The sequence below is a fragment of the Ambystoma mexicanum genome, chromosome 10, assembly GCF_040938575.1.
Source record: "Ambystoma mexicanum isolate Mex_15411 chromosome 10, UKY_AmexF1_1, whole genome shotgun sequence".
In the NCBI taxonomy this organism is placed as follows: Eukaryota; Metazoa; Chordata; class Amphibia; order Caudata; family Ambystomatidae; genus Ambystoma; species Ambystoma mexicanum.
The window spans coordinates 827138155-827155840 of NC_090932.1; the positions used below are offsets into that span (position 1 = coordinate 827138155).

Genomic DNA, 17686 nt, shown 5'->3' on the forward strand with positions numbered 1-17686 from the left:
ACCACCATGGCGTAAACTACGTTTACGCCATGGCGGTTGCCGAACTTACCACCCCATTCTGTGGTGAGTCGGGCGGTAAGTCCCCATTAACCCATTTACCCTTCCCCATTCCCATTTTTGCCCCATAGGGCATAATGGGAGTGGGGAAGGCGTTAATTACGCCACCGTAAATTACGGTGGCGTAATTAACAACAAGGTCCCTTAGCGCCATGCATTTTAACACCTGCTAAAAGCAGGTGTTAAAACCTCCATGGCGCTAAGGGACCTCGGAATCAGGCGGTAAGGGTCAGCGCTGTTTACGCCGCCGTAAACCCCTTACCGCCTGGGTCCTAATGAGGCCCAATAAAACAATGGGCCTCATTATGACCCAGTCTGAGGACCATGGTGCTATTAGCACCATGGTCCATGCCGGTGTTCGCCATGACGGAATGGGGAATTACCACCCCATTCAAGGTTGGCGGGACGGTAATTCCCCATGCCACCATGGCCCTTCCCCATTCCCATTTTTGCCCCATAGGGCTCAATGGGAATGGGGAAGGCGCTAAGTACGGTGCCGCAAATTGCGGCACCGTACTTAGCACCAAGGTGCCTTTGCGGGTCCCTACTTTAACGGCTGGTAAAACCAGCCTCGTAATTAGGCGCTAATAGGTTAACGGCGCCGCAGCCTTTTACGGCGCCGTTAACCCATTAGCGCCTGGGTCGTAATGAGGCCCAATGAATATCCCTCAAAAGGATGAAACCAGTATTCATTTCCTTACAGCCTTGAGAACTGCGTTCTTGGGTTCAAGAAATGATATATACAACATTGCACTGCCATGCACACCAAAGGCAATGCTCTGAAGTTAGTGCCACTGTGTCAATCTGGCTTCAGATCAGTTGCATGGATGTGAACTAGATGCGGTGAACATTCATCTGTCATGATGATAATACTGGAGGAAATCCAAATTTAACATGGTTTGGACACACTTGTACTCGAACCAGAATGATACAGAGATGGGTGGCTTGAATCTATGCCACCCAACCCTCATTACTGTGTCCAAGTGAATGCTTGCGGTGGGGCAGGAGTGAATACAGAGACGTTTGTTCCAGCCTACATGATGAAGCCTGCTCCTGAGACTTGAGCGGGATCCTGAGAAATGCTATATTTGCCAGAGCTGTGTAAATACAGCTCTAGACTGCTATGCTATTTTAATATTTGGAAATTCTACAATAAAATATTCAAAGGCTTTATTTAGAAGTTGTTCTTCCAAGTATTTATGCATACATATTGTAACACTGTTTTTAGAGATAACACACAACCAAGGGTCTGTCTTTTTTGGTATTAGATGTTGATGTGCTGAATTGGAGGAGAACTTTCAGTAATGGCTACTCAATAGCGATGTGGTATGTGCAACTTGATTTAAATGGCCTATTCTACGTTCACATTTCAGGTGGAAGTGTTTTTGAGCCTTTTAAAAATGCAATATTTACTGCACATTCCCCTATGTTCTAACAACAAGGCTATCAGACTATGAGCCAATGGTCAGCCCTATTAAGGATGAAACTGGTATTCAGTTATATGTAGCCTTGGGAAGTGTCTCTCTTGTGTTGAAGATTGTTATCCATTATAGCACTGCACTGTAAAACAAAGACAATTCTCTGGAGCTAATGTCAATATGCATGAGATCAAATATAAGGAAGGGCTGACTGAGACTTCATTGGGATGCTGTGAACATCCATTTGAACGTGGGCTAGAGTGAGGATACTGGAGGAGACCAAATGTAACATGGTTTGGATCTCTGGCACCCCACCCTCTTTACTGAAACAGATTGGACATTGCCAAAAAGGAGGGCGAGGTGTAAGGTTATTTAGCGTGTTACAACACAGAGTACAGCACTACTGCACAGGATCAATGTGTAGCATGTTTTTTTTTTGTTTTTTTATGCAGTACCACTGCATGGGTTTGGTGCATTGCTATGATGCAATTGTTTCAAGCTATGTGTTGCCAGTGTAACATGGACATATAAGTGAGGGCAGGTTATTCAGTCAAAAACGATTTTTACATATAAACTGCAAATCATTTTTTTCACAGTTAAAAGCACACATGTGTACATTCAAAATGCGCACTATTTTTCACCTGAAATGCCTATGTTGCAAGAGACACATTTGAAAATTAATAAACTAACATCATTAACAACTAACCTGATCATAACCCACTAATAATAATGGCCCTCATTCCGACTCAGGCGTTAAGGGGTTTACGGCGCCGTAAACGGTGCCAACCCTTAACGCCTGATTACAAGGTTCCCTTTGCGGGATGGCTTTTAACGGCTACTTTTTGCAGCCGTTAAAAGCCATGCCGCCAAGGGACCTTGGCGATAATTACGGCACCGTAATTTACGGTGCCGTAATTATCGCCTTTCCCCATTCCCATTATGCCCTATGGGGCAAAAATGGGAATGGGGAAGGGGCCATTGGTGAATGGGGAATTACCGCCCCACTCACCTTGGAATGGGGCGGTAATTCCACCATCCACCATGGCGGAATTGCAACCTTAGCGGCATGGACCATGGTGCTAATAGCGCCATGGTCCTCCGCCAAGGTTGTAATGAGGGCCAATGTTTTCTTCAGTGCAACATGAATGGAAAATGACAGGCTCTGAAAGTCATTATTTAAATTCACATTCAGTTTTCTTTTCTTTTTGCTCTGCTGTTCTGTCCACAGTAACTGCAGGAAGCAAAGACCTAGAATAAGCAGGAAATCAGTTTGGTTACAGTTGCAACTGTTTAAACCAAGCCATTGTGTGCAGAGGGTGGTTAGGGCATGATAGAATTTTATTGGTTAGGATCCTTTGGTAGGAGGTAACCAGAGTTTCTTGTTTAATCTCGAGGAAGGAGCTAGGGAGAGACATCTTGACACAGCTCGAAGAAGGACTGGGTTGATAGCTGGGGATGCCTGATTCCTAAAGCAGATTCAACTTGGTTGCAGAGACTGGGATTTCCAGTCAACAAGTCCCAGTTTGAGTGGCAGCCGATGCTTGTCCTTGCTGGGTGAACCCCTCCAGAAGGCGACCAGCCAAAGAAGTTACATACTGAATAAGCCTGGTAATTATCTCGCTGAGGTGTGGGGGCTGAGTGTGTACGAAAATATTCAGTCAGTGTAGGAAAGCAGATTCCTGTGCTTTACCCATGTGTTTAATGTTGCAAATTGAATTCTTGTCTCCGCCACTCTCTTTTCAGTGTATCACAAATAATGCTGTTACCGTGCTATTTCATTTATTTCTGTAAAGAGTGAGATCGTGTTTAAATGCAACTTTTATAATACACAAAAATATCTGAAAGCAGACGGGTGGAGTGTTTTATATTTACCAATACAGTGCTGATGATGTGGGGAGATGCTTAGACAGTGCAATTGTCATTTTCAAGGTAGCTAAAAATAAGATTTGGCTGCAGCTGTGTGCATGTCATTCAGTATGAGCAATTATAAATAACTGTGTGTGTTATAGCCGTTTTGCTGAAGGTACATGAGTCAGCAAAAATAGAGACCCGGGACATAGTTCACTACCGTATATAAGTTAGTGAAAAATACCACATGATAGCTCGCTGCCGTAGATAAGACAGCGAGAAATTGCCCATGGTGGCACACTAAAAGTGAAATTGTGGTGTTCCTGAAATGCAAGCCTGAGGTCTCTGTAGTGATTACACGAAAAATCTAAACAAACATAAGGGGTTCTGGATATTGGGGCCACAAATAAAACAAAGGAATTATGCTCACCAAAATACCACCAACCACGCATACCAACCACGCATACCAACCACACATGTCTGTGTACTGAAATAATGCATATCCACTGTAATATTATTATACATAACCCAATCTGAATACAAGGAGTGATTGTTGCTAAATTATTTTTGGCGGTGAGAAAATACCGCCAGGCCTGAAATCTACACAAAATACCTAACAGAGGACATAGGGCAGTGTTTGCCCACTTGCATGCTGAAGCCTAGTTCTGGGGCTTGCACAGGATGCTGCACAAAATGTTACTTGGCAGATGGATAGTTGCATTCAATAATCTAAAGCATGCTATATTATAATATTGTAATAATTGTAGAATATACAAAAAAAAGTGTGAACATTGTATTTAGCAGATGTTCTTCAAAGTATATGGGCATACATATTATACAATGTTTTAGAGATAGCACATTTCCAGACACTTGTCTTTCTGTGGTATTGGAATTAGGGGTTTTGAATTGATTGAAGGTGAACCTCCAGTGATGGCTACTGGGTGGCATTGTGGCATTTGTGACTTGGCTCAAATGGCATATTCTGTTTTCACATTTCAGATGGAATTTTTGTTTCCAAAGCTTTTTTAAGCCCACCATAACTTTGCTGATTTTTTCAACACATGCTGCAATGCTCCAGCCACAAAACTGTCAGGCTTACCGCACGGATGAATCCTAATGGGATTGACATCAGTATTGATTTGTCAGCAATCTTGAGGATTGTCTGTCTTGGATTGTAGAAGCTATGTATAATGACTACTTGGTGTCAACGTGGCATGTGTGACTAGGGGCAAAAGGCATATTCTACTTGTAGTATTTAATAAAAGCTAATTGTGCTAGCTTTTACAAAATAAAATGTAATATATGTATTTATGACTTACCAGCTAATGTCTTTGTTGAAATGCAGCTTGGAACAGTTATATCATTTAGTGTCCAAAGTAATTAGCAAAGTTGGACCCTATTACAACATAAAGAAGTGCACAACACAATCATGCCTATGTTGGAGGCACTTTGAGGAAGCACTCAGCTCACAATATGTGTACTCGAGAAACATGCTGCATGCTGATAGCCGCTTGCACATTGGTAAAATCAATCCTTTGGGACATTGTATTAGACATTAAGAGGAGACCAGTGTTACTTCCACTTGTTTGAATGCCTATTGCATGACTGTACTTCTGCCATATAAAATAATTAAGGCAAGTCTGATATACAACAGAAATAACATATCAGCACACCTGTTTGAATGAGCCATGCCAAAAGCAATTTCCTATCATCTTCCAAAGGCATTTTGTAGCCTAACTTCACTTAGCTAATCGCATTCTGGTCTCATTGACACATTTGAGATTCTCACTGGTGACTGTTTGCCTGTTAAACACAGAGGTTACAGGATGTCAGACCATGTAAGAACCCAGATAAAGGAAGAGGTCAAGAAGATGCTTGATCCTGGGGTAATAGAACCCTCTACCAGTCCGTGGGCTAGTCCAGTTGTACTAGTGCCAAAGGCAGGATCCAAGGAATTGATATTCTGTGTAGACTATAGAGCTCTTAATGCAGTCACCACGACTGATGCCCATCCTTTATGTAGGACAGATGAGCTGGTGGACAAACTTGGTTCAGCCAAGTACCTCAGTACATTTGACCGAACATCAGGTTATTGGCAAATAACTCTCGCAGGCCATGCCAAGGAGAAAACTGCATTTTCAACCCCAGGAGGCCTCTACCTATTTAAGGCTATACCCTTTGGACTAAATAATGCACCTGCTACATTTCAAAGGATGGTCAATCATGTTCTGAATGGGATGGAAGACTTCTGCATGGCATGCTTGGATGACATTGTAGTGTTCAGCCCTATTTGAAAAGAACATATTGATCACTTAGGATATGTATTGCAGGCTCTTGAGCAGGCCCATCTGACCATAAAGGCAAGTAAATGCCAAATTGGTCAGAGTAAAGTGGTCTACCTTGGACATGAGGTAGGAGGAGGTGAAATAAGGCCATTGCCTAGCAAGGTACAAGCTGTACAAGACTGGGCCACCCCTACTACTCAAACCCAAGTGAGAGCCTTTGTAGGTCTCGCAGGTTACTATAGAAACTTCATTGAGAACTATAGACCATAGATTCTCCCTTAAATGTGATCTCCTCACCCAAATTCCCCAAGAAGGTCAGGTGGAATGAGGAATGCACCAAGGCATTTGAAGGACTTAAGAAAGCTCTTTGTCAAGCTCCAGTTTTAAGAGCTCCTGACTACAACCAATCCTTTGTTGTTGAAACAGATGCTTCCAATACAGGTATACGTGAAGTTCTGAGTCAACTGGATGAGAAAGTAGGGAATACCCAATCTGCTTCATCAGTAGGAAACTGAAGGACCCTGAAACAAGGTGGACAACCATAGAATGTGAGTGTTATGCCATTGTGTGGTCATTGACAAAGCTTAGACCATACTTGTATGGATCTACTTTTGTAATTCTAACAGACCACCAACCCTTGAGATGGTTAATGCAGATGAAAAGGGGAGAATCCTAAATTGTTAAGATGCAAACACAGGTCAGGGTGTAATCACCAAAATGCTGATGGTCTCTCCACAAAGTATAACCGACTGGAGTTAGGAGATTCACCAAAGGGTGGATTAAATCCTCCTGTCCCTTAGTCTGGGGGTGACAAGTGTTAGGTAGGATTCTCAAAATGTGTCAAGTCCCTCTACCCTAGAGACCCCCCATCAACTTTGCTGGATTTTTGAGCACTTGATTTTTTTAACCTGGAGAGAGTGAGACCCTTTTTCCCACTCTCTAGTGTATTTTAATGTGATTTCTGAGCTTTGTGTTTCTTTTGGTTACGTAGCCTGACAAACTCCATAGGCATCATCTTTTACATTGGGCCTCATTACGACCCTGGCGGAAGACCATGGTGCTTTTAGCACCATGGTCCATGCCAGTAAGTTACCGACTCTACCATGGAGAAAGGGGGAATTACCACCCCATTACAAGGTTGGCGGGCAGTAATTCCCCCTTCCTCCATGGCCCTTCCCCATTCCCATTTTTGCCCCATAGGGCTCAATGGGAATGGGGAAGTCGCTAAGTAAGGTGCCGCAAATTGCGGCAACGTACTTAGCACCAAGGTCCCTTTGCGGGTCCCTACTTGCCGTTAAGGTCGGGTCCCGCAAAGGGACCTCGTAATTAGGCGCTAATAGGTTAACGGCGCCGCAGCCTTTTATGGCGCCGCTAACCCATTAGCGCCTGGGTCGTAATGAGGCCCATTGTGTTACACAGCAATTTCAGTGCAGTGGCACAGGGAAGTCTTTCAGATTTTCCAAGGTTTAAATACCTCTCTGGGATAAGCTACTGTTTCCCAGAGCAGTACAGTGAAATTGACTTTACTTACATGTGTAACTTTCTAAATCCAGCACACATTTTACCATAGGGTGCTGGAGGGGTTACCTAGTATCCCCTTTCGTCTAGTTTCTCATGTAACGTTTTTATGTTATCCTTTTATTCACTGAATGGCTGGTGGCAGTGGTTTTGTTTTTACTACCATGTTGTGCATTTACCGCGGACTGCGTTCACAGCTGGAATAAAGTACCCAAGGGTGCCATTTTTGTCAAAATGGCCGGTCTTCTTTTTTTGCCATTTCTTTGTGGAAATGTCCTTCTTGAGATTTACTTTGCGCAGCAAACCACGTTTGGTCCCTTTGTTTGTTCTGTCTTTGGCGGGATTCACGAGTGAAGCCTGCCTCTGGCTCCAGGGTGTCTGGGGTAGGCAGGAAGTGTGGGAGGTGCCCAAAACTCCCTGTGCTTAGTCTCCTAGGAGAACCAAATGCACTCTGTGATGATTGGCCAGATGACTGTCCGGCAGCTAGGCTCGAATGAAAGGGAGAGAACTGAATAGAAGGCCAGTCTTTTGGCTTGGAAGGCAGAGTCGACCACTGGACGAAGGAACCGAAGAAGAACTTGAAGAGGACACCTGCTGCAACTCCTGGACCATTGGTTTGCCCGGTGAAGCCTTGCTGCAGTGCTGAAACGCCAAGTTTGCATTGACAGAGAAGCCCCTGTAAGGACGACTTCTCCCCTTGAGTTTGTGGGACCAATCAACTCCAAAGTAAGCCACCTGGACATCCATTGCGGAGCTGGTTGAATTTCCACAGAGTTGCTGCTGGAAACCGTATAGCCAGGTAGAGGAAAACCAGATTGTGTCCGTTGATTTTAAGTTGGCCAAAAGATCCTCCAGACTCCCAGGAAGTAGGACTGACTAAGCCCGAGCCCCCTCAACAGCATGCGGGAGCCAAGAAGCAAGGAAAGTCCATCTCGAAAGCTAGGAACCTCAGTGTTACTATTTGCGGTAGACATGAGGAGCTGAAATGATGAACAGCCACTGAAAGTGATGCTTGCCGGTTGCAAGTTTTGACCATCCCAGTGCAGTGCAGGAGTCCCCCAATGTCCTCCCTCGTGTCCCCAAGACTGAGGCCCAGGAACAGTGGGATCTACAGAGCTGCACAGGAACAGGAATCATCTGCTGCATCTTTGCTTCATTTTAAAGGTACTGTACAAAGTGTAAGAAAACTTACCTCTTGCTGGAGAGTTGCTTGCATCTTCTACTACTCACAAGTCTAACAGCTTATGGCTCTACATTGATTCATCTTTTTCTTCAAAAACTTTTAAACATTGTGCAAATACTTTTCTACTTACCTGCAAAAAAGTGCTTCAGCTCATATAGACGTCTGCCTATTGACTTTGGCTTAGCCTGTTTCACTGAATAACTCTTATTGGGGGATCTGAAAGTATTTCCCTGCTGAAGAATAAGTGTGGTATCTTCTTTGCTCTAATAATCTTTTCCTTTGACTTGCTCTTAAATCAATTCTGCATACCAACAGTAATACATTAATGTCAACAGCACCCTAGCTATTGAAGTCACCTTTGGGTGTAGGTCTCTGTTGTATGCCATCCTAAATGGGTAACTGATTCTGAACTGAAGAGAGTGTATAGTTTCTAAGTATATTTGTGTGGTGTTTTACAGTGCTCCCTACTGAAGAAGGCTTACATTAACTGACTGGTAAATAAATTAAGAATTGTTTTATCAAGAAACCCTGCCTGTAAGTGTTTACTTGAATACTTGTCAATGTGAATCTCTGTGTAACTCACCTACAGCTCACATTGACCCCTCTTGAGATAAGCCTGGCTACTCGTCCACACTACCAAACTGTGTGGTACAGACTTATACCAAAGGTTGGGTTACTGTTGCAGGAGGTCAGGGTTGTTGTAGTGCACCCTAAGGGTACTGCATACAATCTTGCCTAACAACCTGTTTCTCCAGTACCTGCACCTGTGACAATGCAAACATGTAAAGTTCAATATTTGTATTTTAGTTTGAAGCTCTTGCCCCCTAGTGTAATGGTTATGTGTCACTTTGTTCACTCTCTCAACCACTGGCCTACTATCTGTTCTCATTGCTGTGCTCTTGTGCAGGCACCCATCCAGGAATACCTGCACCATCTGTAAATGTGTTAACATAATTAATTTCTGATCAAAATAAACTAATATCTCTGTTATTAAAAAAAATACAATTACTGATTCACATGACGCCCATCCAGCATGCTATCACATTTCTGATATCAAGCACCTGCCATTTTGACCACGTCACGGCTTTTCTCATAGCTACATTGTCTGCCAATGGATGTTCGATATGCCTTCAAAAGAGCCTCCATTGCATACACTCTGCACTTACAATTCACAAAGTACGTAGCAAGAAGCTTGTCATCTCTGGTGGTGCAAGGAAGTACAGATCAAGATAACACTCTGACTACGTATCTCAAACTCAAAAGAATCAAACACTGAAAGAGTCTTTCTCAGGGAATGCCACAAAGGTCTGAAACTCAGTCCATCCTGAACTACACTTGCCTCATGTCTCATTCTTATTAAAGAACTGGAAAGTGCTCTCTTCAAGAATTACCTGACACACTGACAAAGTGACATCTAGGGATGTAAACTAGTAGCTACTAATGATTGTGAATTAACCACAACAGTACCTGGCCAGCTTCCCTAGCACTATTAAATTCAACAAGACATGCACCAAACAAGGCTGCTTACATTACATTACATTACATTACAGTATACCTATCCTGATGCGCCCCTGTTCACCTCCTTGAAATGTTCTCCCTCCATTTACTGTTGTTCTATTCTCCCCACATTCTCTATATCTACTCCCTCTTGGCAGTGATGGTGATAATGCTTAACTTCTAGCCATAACCACGTTGTATACCCCCACTCCCTCGTTACCTGCATCTATCTATGACATGCAGTTTATGTGCCAGCTGTGTTGGCCAGCAGGTGGCCTTCCAGGGCCCTGCTTTCCCATCCTCACCCACCTTTGCCTATGACCTTAAGCTAAACAAGGTCCTATCTAGTAGCTTGCATGCTTGAGCAACTTCTCATCAGCATCCGTTTTCTCACTGACAGCCAACCTATGGACATTTCAGAAGAGCAACTTTAACACGAAGAGGGAATGGGCAGACACAACTGAACATTGGGTTGCGAGCAATGGTTATTCTATTCACTAATAGACAAGCGGTGCACCAGCATACAATAAGGACATCTAGATTGAGAGGTAGAGACAGTTAGAACGTTTTCTGTCTTTTTGTCTCTTTGTGTTCTGATACACCATTGGCAAATTATATGGCCACCAAAACAGCAGGTGATTGGCCCTGAATGCCTATGCATTGATGAAGACTGTCTAGATTCTTTGAGACATGTTACAACTCATCGCAGTTTTTTAGCAAAGCCATTGCTCACGTCCCAGTGTTCGGGTTTGTCTGCCCATTCCCTCTTCATGTTATAGAATACTGCTCGGGAATAACCCAGTAAGCTGTTGATGAGCACATGCCGCCGCCCCCTTTTTTCATTTTGGGCAGAAGAGCAACTGCCTGCTCACTTCCCTGAAATGCCCCCTACTGCTTACATGCAAGGGTACTTATATTCCAATGGTAGGGCATCATTTTCAGCTATTTTCCAGCCCTGTTTCTGTTAGAGATGTGATGAGATACTTGTGTCATGGAACGCCTATTTGTTTCACCTTCCATGGTATCCTGCATGTCCCAATCTACTCTTCCAATGTCCCTGGAGTAACTGTGGTCTTCTATGGATGATTGGTGCTTGCCTTCTTCTACCTAGCACCTAAGGAGACATCCTTCCTCCTTATGACCCACTCATGCCCTCTGGTAGACACACTAGGCCTCATTACAAGCGTGGCAGTCCAGAAACAAGGGTGCCGGTAAGCTTACGCCACACTACAACCCTGCCAGCCAGAGCCGCTGTGCCCAGCAGGACTGACCCTGCCAGGCGCAACGCCCCCGGCAGGCAGAGTTGCCATGGAAGCACTTGAGCTTCTGAGTCCCCATTCCAATGGAGTCCTGCGGGACTCCCTGTTAATGGGGACTTACAAGATCTGCCGCCTGAGTTCCCGCATCGCCGGGAACTGTAATGTCCCAGTGGCACTGGGAAGCCAGGCGGCGGATCCGGTCTCACAGGGTCGGCGGAAACCAGCCAGTCGCACTGCTGGGTTACTGCCGACTTTCGTAATGATGTACATGTAGATGTTCCTGTATGTACTGTTTTGCCTATTTTGCTAAATGAACAACTGTGTGCCTTGTCATCATATTATAAAACTATATACATTAATAAAATACATTAACACATTCTAAGTTTATAGCACAGCTGTGTCTTCAATGTTCTCTATCCCTGCTATTAAATGTTATTGAATGCTTCTGTACCTGCGTGCATCCTACCACACAAGCTATGTTTGATGTATTTGGCTTTGCTGCCCACTTCCGGTCAGCTCCACCCTTTACAAAAGCTGGCAATTCAAATAAAATAATACATGAAAGAGTCATTTTATTTAAACTTACATTATACAATTCAGCATTGTGGTTTCTGGAGAATGGATAAAAGGCCCCAACTTGCATCCATCTCCTGCATAACTCTTCTGTGGTGTTATCAAAGAAGCCACATATGTCAGCTCCAATCTATATAAAAAAATAAACAGATTGTGTTATTGAAATACTCTTCACATTTTTAGCTGATCCCTCTTGGAAACGAAATCCATTTAAAGTAGTGTTTTTGTTGAAAAATACTACAAAGACATATGAAGCAAATGTGTTTTGGCACTAACACCATAAGCCTGATTTCAACATCACTTTTTAATGTGAATTTCCCATTGGAAAACTTTTTTGTAAATCAGGCCCATGTAATTTCAGTCTTTTATGGATAGGCTGAGATGGATCATTCTAGAAACAAACATAAACTGGAGTTTAGATGCTGTACAGTGACCGACATTGTGCACTACCGAGGAAATACACCATTGTTGACAATTGTCGGTACAATTACCCGAATTCACAAAAACGTGGCAGGAGAATGTATGTGCAAAGTCCTTATCTAACCCTGTGACCTTATAGGCAGAGCACAGGTGGACAGATTCACAGATTGTACCATGGCGCATGATGGTCACACTGCAAGTGCAAGTGAACAGCAGCACACTTGCCTTACATTTGTAAGGGCCTAATCATGGAATGTTTAGAGCGGAGCAAAGTGACTCTGCACTGCCAATAAATACGTTCCGCCGGGGCTAATTCACAGAGCCGTGCAAAGAGTATTTTTGCAGAGCAAAGTCACTTTGCATTGCAAACATACTCTTTGCAGGCGCTAAATGGGCCTAATTCAGAAGAAAAAAATAACACTAAATCCTACAAACCAATGTCAACGTCAAATGATATCAATCTGAGTGGGATTTGTACTCAACACTTTTTGGCCTCATTCCGAGGTAGGAGGTAACCATGCCGCTATTTGCGGCATCGCTACCCTCTTACCGGGTACCGGGTCCGGGTTCCTTGAATGAGGAATTACCAGGCCATTCCGACCTTGGAGGGCCCGGTAATTCCTCATTCAAGGAACCCATTCCCATTCGAGCCCCCAGGGGGCTCAATGGGAATGGGGAGGATGCTAACAACGGGCCCGTTAATAAAGGGCCCGTTGTTAGCACCCTGGTCTGCTAGCGGGGCCCGCTAAGGGCGCCTGGTTTTACCAGGGGCCCCTTGCGGGTCCCGCGAGCAGACTCGTAATGGGGCGGTAAGGGGTTGACGGCTCCACTTACCGCCAACCTCGGAATGAGGCCCCTTGTCTCCACCCACACCTCCATGCGATTGCCACTAAGTGTCTTTTTGTAGCCAATCACATTGAAGATGGGCGGAGTTGCTTGGACGGCTGCAAATAACAGAAACTGCATGCTCTACCCCAGAGAAGAGCATAAAGACCCGGGTTCAAGGTCAGCAAGGGCCTGATTTAAAAAAACATTTTTCAATGGGATTGTATCATTGTACATGGCTTTTGTGAATTAGGCCTCAACTGCCTTTTCCAAGCACTATTTAACAACAGAACATTGAATGCATGACCTGCGCTTACTGGTAGCCCAAGAACACAATCATGACTTACCACAAAATGTCACTTGATCTCAAATATGGTTATGGATGGTTTGGCACATCCAAAACTACTGTAACATTTCAAATGGTGAGGGCACACCAGCATTGAACACAACTCGATATGTTTGTTTCGTAATAGTAGTGCCAATTTATAACTTTGATATTGACAGACTTAGAGGGTTATTACGTTTTGTTTTGTGGAAAAAAAAAAGAAAAAAAAAGAAACAAAAATCCATGCTGGTAGGCCACACAGGATGCCTTGGTGTGTACTTGCACTGTGGGTGTGTATGTGCATTTTGAACATTTCTGTTAGCAGATGCCGTTAGCCCATATTGTGTAGATGCACGTGCAAAGGAAATATGTACACCGTGCCAACCAAATGTCCATACGATTGGCATTGCTGCTCTTTGCGTACCTTGAAAAGCCATTCTTGAAATGTGTTCAGATGAAAGACTGATATAGAAGCCAAACTGAGAAAGGAATAGTTGGGCACTACCGTGGGTGAATGTTCCGCTTCTGATTTGATATCACACAGTCATTATTGCTTCCTAATTAAAGAAATGTGCTTACATAAGGCATTCCAAACAGACTGAATTCCAGCATTCCAGGTATCGCCCATTTAATGTCATTCCAGTTGGCAGCATTGTCGCCCAGCCAGTGCCCTGAGTATTGTCCTGATCCAGCAAATGTCGACCGAGAAAAAATGAGGCTTCTTTTTCCAGGGAAAACGGTTTTAATGGCCCTGCAAATGAAAACACAAGTGCTTTAAAAGGTTTGGCTTGAAACATCCATGCAGGGGATGGGAATCGTCTCAATGTCAATGAAACAGTGTCCAGAGTCATTAGCTTCATAACCAGAGTGATCCAAATGACTCCGTGTGTGCATTGGCCTGCTCGCGGTACTTCACATAAATCGTCTGGCGTTTAATGAACATGATAATGGCTGTGCATTGCCCAGTACGCTTCCAGGCACGCAACCACGTGAACAGGACGTTTCGCTGCATAGTGGCCACTGCGTACCTGCGTGTAAGTGAAACTGCAAGCTGTGCATGTCATGCAATATCCCCAATATACAATATTATAGGAGGATATGGTGATTTGCTAAGATTGCATTATATCGCTACATGTAATTGATTGAACAGTCTGATTCGTTATCTGCAGTTTTCTTAGTAGATTCAGATATTGATACACAGCACATGACAATTAAATCAGCATCATCATCATATTGCGTATTCAGTTCAAAAGAATCGATCAAGCATGTAAACCTAAAAATCCTATACAGCAAAACCATACACATTACATTTGTAAAGTGCAATAATGAATGCACACACAAAACAAAACTCCTAAATACTAATTTCACAGATAAGGGAAGGATGTGCAACCTTAACTTAACACATACAATATCCTTGTTGCTTGCGGCACAAATGTGGGCCGATATTTTTCAAATTCAAAATACTCGTTCACATCCAAATATCGCGAGAATAAACCATACGTCTGCCGTCACAACGTTCTCCTTCAGCAACAAACCTGGGTAGGCTTTATTTTGGACAGTTTTGGTAATTCTATCGATCTGACCTGCCTTGACCCTCAGGTGAGTGATCTGCGAAGTTCGTATTGATACCTTGAAAATACAATTGTCACGTGTATATCGCGATGAGAAATGCACTCTATTAGGGGTATTATTTTGCTACCACATGTTTGTGGTGTATACGATACACCATCATAAACATCACTGGTATGAACTCAGAAGACCTCCACTACAGCCCTGTTAAAAATGGAACAAGTCACTTAAGACATAGTAGGAACTACACACAGTCAAGTGGGATCAGGTATTCAAAAAGGAACACTCATTTATTTTGCTTTTTGGCCTATTTGGGGTAATGAAATGTATCACAGCAGGAAATACAAAAACATTTGGGGTGCCAATTACATTCTCTGCTCAAAAGGGCCAGTGCTCAAGCACTCCAAGGGTTGGGGATGTAGTGCCACCTGACTCACCAGACGCCATCCGTCCCCTCCTTCCTGCCACACGGTACAACTGTACCCCTCCTTTGTGCACCTCTGTATCCCATACGTTGCTGTATATCTGTTCTGTTGTTACCTCTGAAAAGCACTCCAATATGCATCCCGCTGTTTTATACCCCTGTAAAGCACTCTGTTATGTATCTGTATTGTTGTATACCTCTGTAAAGTGTGCCGTTGCTTCTCAAAGTCAAGTCCATGCTCAATAAATACAATAATAATAATAATAATAATAATAATGTCATGCCCAAACACTTGTGCATGCAGGACCACATCAGTCCACAAGCTCCAGCAAAGATTCTTCTGGCAAACCACCCAAAAACTATACACCTCAAAGGGGGAAACCATTTTGGGCTGAGGGAATGTAATAGCAGAAATGAGGATCACACGGAGGCATAATAAACAAAACAACTGACAAAAGGGCAAATAAGACCAAAAAGCACTCAAATGTAATATGCTGTAAAACAAAAGTATTCTTATGCATCGTCCCCTTTCATCCATACTTAGGGAATTTTGAAACCAGGAAAGGGGCAGGACAAGAGCTTGATGTGGTGAATCATTATAATTGAATATGATATTGGAAAGCTCCTGCTTCCTTCCCCAACCACCAGTCTTTTTCTCAATGCAGGTGGCTCGGGAGTTTTTAATGGAAGAGCTACATCCTGCTGCACTACAAACATTGTCTTTTGGTACCTCCAAGCCTATGGCCAAAGATAAAGGGTGTAAGTGTTTGTTTTGAGGCATACAGCACGACTGTTTCTGTGATACACTTTCTGTTTTGGCACTCAGATAATGCCTCACATGGTAGGAGAATGTTTGCAATACTCTTCCCTCTCAGAGAGTCAGAGACTTAATTTAGGACAAGATAGCACAGTCCTTTCATGCAGTGAACTTGACCAGTGTACACAATTCACCCCAGGAAGAGATCCCCGGCTTTATTTGACTGCCATCAGTCACCAGGACCTGCACAGTGATGCCAGTAAGGCCTTTTACTGGTTGCCGACAGTGGTGGTTAAATACTTTAGAAGGACTCATCATGTGCCTGTCTTATGTTTCTAATCCCGGGTCGATCGGTAGAGGGCCAATCTATTGGTAATCAAACTTCTTCACACACACTAGGGCCTTTGAAGGGTTTTTCATATTCCTCAGATAATGTTCTTTTGAGCACAACCAATTTACCAGAAACGTTGGATTGCTGCTTTGAGTCTTTGTTGCACTCTTCAGCAACCATTGCTGAAGAACCTTGAAGAAGTCATGAGAGGATAGCTCAGGGGCAGCACGCTCGCCTTGGAACCAAGATGATGCGGAGCAACGATGCGGAGCAATACAGGTTCGATCCCCGGGTCTGCGCTTAGAAAACTCTGGGTATTAAGCGTGTTATAAATAACCAAATATAATTTATAAAGAATTCACGTAACATGAGAGAGTATGCTGTGTCGTACACACATTAAGGGAAAAATAGGGTGCAGCACTCCTCATCTCATGAGGATCTTTCACACCATAGTAAGCATCGACAGATGCAGTTATCTAGACAGGGGGATAGCTCTGAACAAAATGAAAAGATTAACAAGGCACCAGCAGCTTAGGGCAAAGTCGCCAGCCCCCATGCCTCTCAATACTCATTGGGCTCATTTGTTTTTTTAACACAATTCGAATTGGGACATAGTACACACAATTCTCAGGATATTAGAAAAAAATGTATCATCAGACTGTCCAATACATTGTTGTCATGCAAAGGACCTATTTTACAATCACTGTCATGGTGATTATTACCCAAAAAGAGTGGGTTGGAAAACCACTGTTATAAGTAACCCATATTATTTTACCTTTCCAGATGCATCAGGATTTAGACTTCCAGAACTTTAAGTATCCATCAGATGCACACCCGTCTTCCTAAGTCTCCCATTCCACAACTCAAAAGACATTGTAAAAGCGCTGATGCCCTAGAGACCAGTGGCCCCTGGCCTGACATCCTCCTTCTCTTGCTCCACTATCTCCTTCACCTTGCCTGTGACGCCTCACTCTCATAACCATGAAACAGGTGCAGATTCAGGACATGATACGAGTTCAGGGGCAAACCAAGCCAATCACCTTCTAGTCCTATGATGAAACATCGAAATCAGTGAGTTGAGGCCATCAATCGTCAGCCAGAAGGAGCTGAGGATCTAGCCTCATCCATCAGATCTTTTCATTAAAGATTCTTAGATTTACTTGAACTGGAGATTCAGGCTACTCCTGAATTTGAGATGTGAATCTGGGCACCAGTGCTTACCTTCAGGAAGGACAGGCTGGGTACTCTTATTGAGCTTAATGTTCTTAAGGAGACGCCTAGATTGTGGAATGCTTGTCAGGAAATTACTACCAATGAGTGCCTGGATTCAAAGTTCAGGATGTAGCTGAGAAAAAGCTAACTTTGCCTTCTAATTTCATATCTCAAGCTGCAGTTTT

At 43.5% G+C, this 17686-nt stretch overlaps 1 protein-coding gene across 1 annotated transcript in view; it reads right to left on the bottom strand.

The window, feature by feature from the left end:
• The window catches only part of SI (sucrase-isomaltase), a 1019699-nt gene that overhangs the window by 843445 nt on the left and 158568 nt on the right, over positions 1–17686 (bottom strand). Inside the window, exons 15-16 of the mRNA XM_069618482.1 lie at positions 13788–13959; positions 11652–11768 (exon numbers count right to left, since the gene is read on the bottom strand). Coding sequence (XP_069474583.1) covers positions 11652–11768; positions 13788–13959 — 289 coding nt within the window. The remainder of the gene's footprint in view (positions 1–11651; positions 11769–13787; positions 13960–17686) is intronic.